Source organism: Tasmannia lanceolata, unplaced genomic scaffold (genome assembly GCF_043159265.1).
Source record: "Tasmannia lanceolata isolate RefF3 unplaced genomic scaffold, GAP_Taslan_0.1 ptg000015l, whole genome shotgun sequence".
Lineage (NCBI taxonomy): Eukaryota > Viridiplantae > Streptophyta > Magnoliopsida > Canellales > Winteraceae > Tasmannia > Tasmannia lanceolata.
Window position 1 is genome coordinate 26,433,171 of NW_027518692.1, and position 9,083 is coordinate 26,442,253.

The following is a 9,083-nucleotide window of genomic DNA, read 5'->3' on the forward strand; positions in this document are numbered from 1 at the left end:
TAGGTAAACCTAAACCCACAGAAGGACCGACACCTGTCCTGGGGTAGGTAATCCAACTACCCCAGGCCTCCCTCTATAAAATGCCTTTCAAGGCTCAAAGTAAGCGGTAATGACTTCTAAGGTACCACTCTTAAATTTTTGGCTCTGCACTCCTGCTCATACTGACTTGAGTGTCGAATGGCCCGTCTGGAGCAACGACTCCGGGTTGGTCTTCTGACCTCGTGCGCTCTTGTGCAGGACTCAGCTCCTTCACTTCGGCTCCTCGGGTCCTCCAGCTCAGCTCTTACATCACTGTCGTATCTGTTACCGATTTTAGGCCTAACAGATTGGCGCCATCCATGGGACTCTGAACTAGAAGCTGTTCGAATCCCCTATACAAAATGACAGGGCGGAAGAGTGCTCGGGTACCAACTGCACGAACTACCTAAGCTGTAGTACATCGCGGGGTTCGAAGTGACAGAATCGCCTCGCAGGTAGTAGCTCCCTCTGCAACAACAGAGCAGAGCCCGGCTCATTCAGAACACCTCAATCCCACTCCCACTCCGGATCAAGTGCAAGATCTCTTCCAACAGATGACTGCTCTTGTCGGTCAATACCAACATCTGATCCAAGCGCCTCCCCAGCATCCCCCAGAGGCCCCACGACCTGTACAAGAAAGGTCGAGTGCCGATAGGGGAGAGCCAGCGCGCCCTAGTGGAAACCGGACCCACCACTCCACAAGGCGAGTCCATCATTACAGAACCAGGCAGGCCCATACAGAGCCTCGCCAACGCCAAAGGTCACGATCGCGCTCCACGCAGAAGCACCCAGCCAAGGAAGACCGAGCGCCGCGGGAAAAATTCTGGCATCATCGAAGGAGTCCGGAAAGTCACTCCGGCTCCGCCACGAGCCCCTCAGTAGAGAAAAATAAGTTGTTGAGCCGAGCAGACCGGAGGGCTGACCCAATGTTACGGAGGATAGAAGAGATAGACCACCGTATAGAAGAGCTGGCAAATGATCAAGGCCGGCCCGCTGTGAAGACGTACTCAAGTAAATCTCCGTTCACCGATAATGTTATGAACGCGCCAGCACACAAAGGGTTCAAAATGCCGACGGTTCCGTAATATGACGGAACCACCGACCCTGTGGACCACCTGGAGACGTTCAGGACTATGATGCTCCTCCACGGTGCCTCTGATGGATTCCTCTGCAGGGGATTCCCGACCACACTGACCGATGCAGCCCGGGACTGGTACTCGATGATCAAGCCGAACTCCATTAGCAACTTTGAGGACTTTGGGGACGACCTGGTCCGCCATTTTATGAGCAGTCGGAGGCCGAAAAAACAACAGCATCCCTGATGGCTTTGCAGCAGGAGGATAACGAACCTCTAAAAACATTCGTGAGCCGCTTCAACAGGGAGGCCCTCCAGGTGCCAAACTTGGACCCCTCAGCCGCAGTAAATGCGCTCCTAGCGAGCGCGAAGTCTAATGATTTCCGGCCATCAACAGCTCGTCAAAACCCGCACTCATTGGCGGATCTGATGGCTGGAGTCGAGGAGTACCTAGCCATGGAGGAGACTCTGGCAGCCTTAGATTCAAACCGGAGGAGGACCTATGAAGAAAAGAACCCTACCAAGCTGCGTAGGGATGATAAAGCCTCGAGAAGAGAGAGATCCCCACAGAGGAGGGAAGAGAATTACACCCCCCTCAACACCTCCAGGAGAAGCATACTGGCCGCAATCGAGGGAGAAGAATTCGTAAGATGGCCAACCAGGATGATCTCAAAAGGAAACAAGAGAGACAAGTCAAAGTATTGTAGGTTCCATAGATACCACAAGCACGACACAGATGAATGCTGGCAACTCAAGGAAGAAATCGAGCTGCTGATTAATCGGGGGTACCTAAAAAGGTATGTTAAAAGTAATGGCGATGGAAGAGAGCGCAGGGGGAGAAGCCCTCATGGCCAAAGCCCTCGACGACGCCCACTGTTTCCTATGCGGAACCAATCTCCCCCGTCATCCAGTCCACAGCCGGAGATACACCGATCCCAGCCCAAGGGGGTCATCAACACAATTATGGGCGGACCAACCGCCGGCGGTACATCATCTGCTGCTAGAAAAGCCTACACACGCCGAGTCAACGTCGTGCACACGTGCAGCAAGAAGATGATGACAGAGAACGAGATCTCCTTCTCAGACGCAGACCTCGACAACTTGATACTCCCCCATGACGACGCCCTGGTCATAACCATGCTAGTCGCAAAGTAGGAAGTGAAGAAGATCCTCGTCGACAACGGGAGTTCTGCCGACATTCTCTACTACTAAGCATTCGAGCAGATGATGATAGGAAACGACCGCCTAAGGCCGGCGAACTCCGATCTGTTCGGTTTCTCAGGGGAGGTTGTGAAAGTGGAAGGACAGATTGAACTCCCAATCCTCGTCGGAGAGCCGCCCTGTCAAGCTTTCACAATTGTCAACTTCCTGGTAGTGATGGCCACTTCGGTTTATAACGCTATCTTAGGACGTCGAGGTCAGAACCTCATCCGTGCAGTCGCCTCGGTGTATCACCAGAAAATGAAGTTTATAACGCCAAACGGCGTGGGATAAGTTAAAGGAGATCAACCACAGTCCAGGGAGTACTATGCCATGGCACTCAAAGGCAAAAATGCATCAGAATCGTTGCCGATTGAGCTACTTGATCTGAGAGACGAAGCCCAGGTGACTAAACTCGCCGAAGACCTCAGAAAATACTATCAATACCCTGCCGCCCGACACAAAAGCGGATGTCATTGTAATTACGCTTGTGTGGATAATGAAAAAAGGCTACTGCTTCTTTGCAAAGTTCCGAGTTCCTCAGATCATGCCGCCACAAAGACCGGGAGAGCACTTCTGGTCGGGAACGGGCCCGCGCACAAAAACCAAACCATCTCAGAAACTCAGTTCACTAAAACTTGGGTACTCGCTGCTTGGTTCGCCCCGACTCGTCTCCACAAAGACCGGGAGCGCACTCTTGGTCGGGAACGGGCCCGCGCACAAAAACCAAACCATCTCAGAAACCCAGTTCACTAAAACTTGGGTACTCGCTGCTTGGTTCGCCCCGGCTCATCTCCACAAAGACTGGGAGCGCGCTCCTGGTCGGGAACGGGCCCACGCACAAAAACCAAACCATCTCAGAAACCCAGTTCACTAAAACTTGGGTACTCGCTGCTTGGTTCGCCCCGACTCGTCTCCACAAAGACCGGGAGCACACTCCTGGTCGAGAACGGGCCCGCGCAGAAAAATCAAACCGTCTCAGAAATCCAGTTCACTAAAACTTGGGTACTCGCTGCTTGGTTCACCCCGGCTCGTCTCCACAAAGACCGAGAGCGCACTCCTGGTCGGAAACGGGCCCGCGCAGAAAAACCAAACCGACTCAGAAACCCAGTTCACTAAAACTTGGGTACTCGCTGCTTGGTTCGCCCGGCTCATCTCCACAAAGACCGGGAGCGCACTCCTGGTCGGGAACGGGCCCGCGCACAAAAACCAAACCATCTCAGAAACCCAGTTCACTAAAACTTGGGTACTCGCTGCTTGGTTCGCCCCGGCTCGTCTCCACAAAGACCGGGAGCGCACTCCTGGTCGGGAACGGGCCCGCGCAGAGAAACCAAACTGTCTCAGAAACCCAGTTCACTAAAACTTGGGTACTCGCTGCTTGGTTCGCCCCAACTCGTCTCCACAAAGACCGGGAGCGCACTCCTGGTCGGGAAGGGGCCTATGCAGAAAAACCAAACCTGTTCGGAAACCCAGTTCACGAAAACTTGGGTACTCGCTGCTTGGTTCGCCCCGACTCGTCTCCACAAAGACCGGGAGCGCACTCTTGGTCGGGAACGGGCCCGCGCACAAAAACCAAACCGTCTCAGAAACCCAGTTCACTAAAACTTGGATGAGAATACTACTATATAAATTAACCTAGCTAATTAAGTAGGTGATTATAAGGGTAAATTTGTGCACTACAGTTAGATAAGATATGGATGGTTATTACAGCCAAATCACAATAGGTTTAGGTGTGGTTGGCTAATAATTATGTACATTGTTTTCTATGGCTATATTGCTTAATCTGTTGGAATTCATGTTTGGTGTGACTGACATATCTGATATACAAAAGTGTCAAAAAGAAGAAAGCACGGTGAATCCAAATCTAAGTACAATGCCGAAGAGGCTAAGCATCAACATAGCAAGGTCTTTGAAGTTGGAGATTCTATGATGTCACAATGAACTCAAGGTTGAGTTCTCTTCAAGTGGAGGGGAACGGCGTGGGCCGTAAGGCATGGATTGTTCCTAGAAGTGGGTTTAGTTGTTATTTTAGAGTACTGCTATAGATAGTATATTTATTTACTTTATTTGTTTCTTTTTCTTTTTTTTTGGTAGGTAGGCTGGGGTTAGGCAGGACCCCTACCAGATATATATTAAAAAAGAAGAGAATTACATACTTCAAGGGGGCTTAAAGGCCAAGCAAGGGGGAACAGGATCCCCAAGGCACCGAAAGCAAAGAGAGAAGGCCTTTAAAGAGGCATTATCCATAATGGAGATAGATTACAATCTAAAATGGGGAACTCCAAAGGAGTCACGAACTTTATTTGTTTCCCTCTTGAGTAGGATTTTGTATCTTTGTTTTCTTTTATTTCTTACTATTAGCTTGTTATAGCCGAACAAGGCATGTTGTCTTTTCTTTTAGCATGTTACTTTTTTCTATGTATAGTAACAGTTCTGTCCTTGTAAATACATCGACGTCAATGTACAAAGATGGTCTTATGCATATTTTATGAAATAAAGAAATTTTCCTCGTTCTTTTTGATAGAAAGTTGGTTCATCTTGTTCTTTGTGGATTCAAAGAGCTTGTTCTTTGTGAATTCAAAGAGCACCCTTCGTGAATTCGAAGGTTTATTTGGTCGGAGGTTGACGGCAATCGAAGGTTTATTTGATAGGAGGTATGCCAGAAATATTAAATGGCGAACCTACAAATCATCGCAATGAATCCACAAAAATCAGTTTGACTCCATAGATTTTCGTGCAAATCTATTTCATGGTCGGAGATATTTCATCAATTTTGGAGTAAGTGGACTACTGGACTCTGGAAGCAACATTCTGAATTCAGTTTCAATGGAAGTCTCTCCCAACTTAGTACCCATTCTTTTCTTAAATATAATGCAAGAAAAGTCTCTGTAAACAGAGGTAAAAGAAAAACAAACAGTAACTTTGTCTCATAAAAATAACAAAATTACCCTTATCACTTAAATGACCAAAATACCCCTATCTCATAGGAAATGATCAAAATAGCCCTCTAGTGGGAAATGACAACAATACCATGAGATAAGGTTCGCTTGGGGATTTGCGTCCATAGCCCCGGGTCCTGGTATGATTGCCTGCCACAAGTCAAAAAAACATATTACCTTATTTGGGGGCATGTGTCTATCATTTCCTTCTGTTAGAATATGTGAGATTTCACTGTTGAGATTCACTGTTGGATCACCTTAGTGGTAGACCAACTAAGTTGGTTAAATGGGGCAACAAGATTAGCTACTTCTGGAATAAGTATGATTAAACCTCTGTAAGTTATCAATGCTTGCATTGACGATTGCCATGTTCAGATCAGGCAAACAGAGTAGATGGAGATTAAAACGATGAGGAATGGACAAAGGAGGTTAGACTTCCAGCAATGATGGCCTGGTGGAAGGCAATTCGATTAGCATTTTCTCTTTTCATAATTATCTTGATTTCATTCTATGTTTATTATGTAAGAGCTCTATATAAGCACACCTTGAGATTGATTGTAATTAAGCAAAAATATTAGGGCCCATTTGGATGCGGAGAAGATTTTGATTTGGATTTCTCACATTTGCAGCCCTTTTGGCATTGTAATTTGGATCGGATCAAATTCTTGGATTTCTAATTCAGCAGGGTGCAGTGAAAAAAATCAGATTTCTAAGTTTGCTGTGGAAATAAGAAAGTGGAAATCCACAGAGGGAGTTTCCTTCACCCTCTTTGCTCCTCAACCTCTCCCCTCCACTAGGAAGTACCCCCTTCCCTCTCTGACTCCCTCTACATGAGCTGCCGGATCTATTCATTTTGCATTCAAAACTCAATTCCAAATCCAAATACAAAATGGGAGGTATCCAAACGGGCCCTTAGTGAAAATCAAATTTCTTCATGGTATCAGAGCAATTGGCCTGGGTTCAAACGTCCTTGATAATTATGAAAAATCCACATGTAATGGCAAAGCAAAAGAAGGGCCACACATGGCACATGTAAGACAACCCTAAAAAGAGGGGCCACACGTGAGGGGGAGTGTTAAAGTATAAAAGATTAAGTAACGCCTTCTCCAAGTTTAGGTAGGGTGAGTTGAATATAATAGGAGAATGCATTTTTACGCATTTTTACTGCCTTCTTCTTTATATGGATGAGACGTGAAGAGGACAGAGTGAGCTAGCAAGAAGAGCTGAGCAAAAAAATTCTCTATTGTCAAAGAATATTCTTTTTGGGGACTCAATCCATGCAACAAACCCTACGTGGGAACTCGGATAGGTGATTATAGAGTCAACCATGGGTCTCGTTGGAGTTTTTTTATCCAATAATCAGATTACATCATCTGGTCTGTGTCCCTGCCCCATCTGATTAAATAAGGGTTGTGTCATGTCCCATATGAGACAGTCCAATGGACGCACATCATCTGGTCTGTGTCCCACTCGCTTAGGCCCTAATTGTTTGGATTTTGAGAACCGATTTTGTGTCCCCCAACTGATTAAAATTTGAGTCCAATAATCAGTTGTTGATTCACATTCGATTCTCAAAATCCAGAACATGACAAAGAGAACCTACGGACCAGATCTTAATAATAAATAAAAAGACATTTACTGAGATTAAGGGCCACATTTACTGAGATTTTTCACTTTTTTTGTATTCTTTGTAAATATTAGAAACGAAATTATTTATGAAGCCAAAGAGAACTAGATTTCAAAGCAAGCAATACAAGTGATAAAGGGAGATATAAATAAAATACAAGCGATTAAGGAGATGCAACAATGGCAGACTGGAGGGCGTTAATGGGTGTTATCTCACAATGACTGAATCCAGCGCTGGAGATTAGCCTTCTCCATTCCTTCTCAGTCCTCTCCTTACCGCCGGTCGATATCATCATTATCACATCGAAAGCATATCGGGTGCGAGTAATCTCGTGACCTTCGTCAATATCCAATACAATGTCCACTATAATCACCTTCCCTCCTTCTTCTGGTATGGCTTCCTTGCATCTCTTTAAAATCTTCACACAGTCCTCATCATCCCAATCGTGCAGTATTTTCTACAGCCAACACAATGATACATCCCATAAACAAAACAGTAGTCTTATTATTGGCTACTACAAGAAAGTAAATTTTTACAGGCAGTCATGACCCCATGTAGCCTAATTATTAGCTACACTAAATGAAATTCAACATGAAGGAAATAAAGCAACAAAGTAAAATATATATACTCACCATCATCATAACAATGTCATTGTGGGGTATGAAGGAAAACATGTCGCCAGCAACTCGTTCGACATCTGGGTAGTCGGGTATGGGTATGGTCTCGACAACGTGAGGAAGATCAAGGACGCTACACTTTATATGTGGAAATGCCTTGGCAATACCCCTCGAGGCAGTGCCTGTGCCTCCACCAACGTCCACCAAAGATTTGATCCCTCGGAAAATGTCCCTACAACCATCGATCAGGGCTGGGGTCACTAGTCTAGCGTCGGAAGCCATGGCCTCGTTGAAGAGCTTGTTATGTTCAGCATTCTTAGCGGCATAACTCCACATGTCTTCTCCATTCACGGCCTCGAAGGTCGTTGTAGCTGCCTTTGCTTCCAACAAAGAGCCGAGTGCGTGCCATTTGTCGGCGTCTCCTTGCTGTATAAGCCGAGCAAATGGGACTAAGCTGTTCGGGTTATCAACAAGGATGAATTTTGATGCCGAAGTGAGGTGATACAAATCATCCCCTTGGGTGCGAAGGAGCCGCATGTGAACTAAGTAGCGAATCAAACGGCGAAGATTGTCGTAGTTACCACAAGGCATGGGTAGAGAAGCACCCAATTGAGAAATGGACATGGGTTCTCCATGCCCATAGATGATGTCTGCAATGCCAAGATCAAGTGCCCATTTGAGGACTAGAGAGTCCATGGATGCCACTATGTGGCTCCAAACTAGAGCAAGATCATCTAGCTCTTGATTTTTCAGCTCCTCCCTTGCTTCTATCCCCATTGCTTTGATTCTTCTTGGATGACTATTGCTTATCTTTGTTAGATGGAAGGAGAGAGATGCTCAGAGCTTGTTCCCTCTACGAGTTTATATAGTGAGTGCTAGTTACTAAGCTATTTTTATAGAATAGTATATTGGGTTTAAAAAAACATATTTTTTCGTGTTATTTGGGTAGTATTGGCACCGACCTCACATGCGCTCTTTTATTAAATGCCAATTGCCTTACACGTGGAACACGAGATTTGGGATCATTAGGATTTAACATGCAATTGATCGAATGCCTCTACAGCAGATTCTGCTCCAAAGCAATTGGATTATGACAGCTATTTCATGTTGCGGGGAATTTCAAAGTACAAGTGGTTATGGCGAACAATCTCATCCATTAGATCAGTCAAACGGATAAAATTCTAGAAGGATGCAGTTAGATCAAGGGTTTAGAATCATCCGATCAAGGTAAACCGATATCAATAAATATAGACATCCATACACATAGGCGAGGGTCACGACTGTTAAGGATATGATATCATTATCGAAATCCAAGGAGATATTGCATGTCCCCTTGTAAGCTGCTATATGAGTTGTTTTTACTTTTTTCTTCACCCACCTGGGTTGCTTCTCGGCACAACTAGATCTCTTGAAATCTGTATCTTCCAATAAAATAGACTAATAGTCTAATACCTTATTTGAATTTGTTCTATATTTTATGATTTGGGTAATGTATATAAAGATAGAGAGAGAATTTATACTGTGGACGGCCATGCATGCACGCGCAGCACAAAATACAATGAGGCCCACATTGTTTGGATGATCTAAACCATTCATTTGATGGGCCT

At 45.6% G+C, this 9,083-nt stretch overlaps 2 protein-coding genes across 2 annotated transcripts; one reads left to right on the top strand and one right to left on the bottom strand.

Moving 5' to 3' along the window:
• The first annotated feature begins 1,339 nt into the window (after nucleotides 1-1,339).
• LOC143891897 (uncharacterized) lies at nucleotides 1,340-2,248 on the top strand. Its single transcript, XM_077396396.1, has one exon. It carries the CDS (start codon nucleotides 1,340-1,342, stop codon nucleotides 2,246-2,248), a length of 909 nt encoding a protein of 302 aa, XP_077252511.1.
• A 4,668-nt stretch (nucleotides 2,249-6,916) lies between these two features.
• LOC143847544 ((RS)-norcoclaurine 6-O-methyltransferase-like) lies at nucleotides 6,917-8,287 on the bottom strand. The gene is made up of 2 exons (XM_077356424.1): nucleotides 7,492-8,287; nucleotides 6,917-7,316 (listed from the first exon to the last, which is right to left on the bottom strand). The coding sequence occupies exons 1-2, from the start codon at nucleotides 8,251-8,253 to the stop codon at nucleotides 7,023-7,025; spliced, it is 1,056 nt and encodes a 351-aa protein (XP_077212539.1). The 5' UTR covers nucleotides 8,254-8,287; the 3' UTR covers nucleotides 6,917-7,022.
• Between the last annotated feature and the right edge of the window lie 796 nt (nucleotides 8,288-9,083).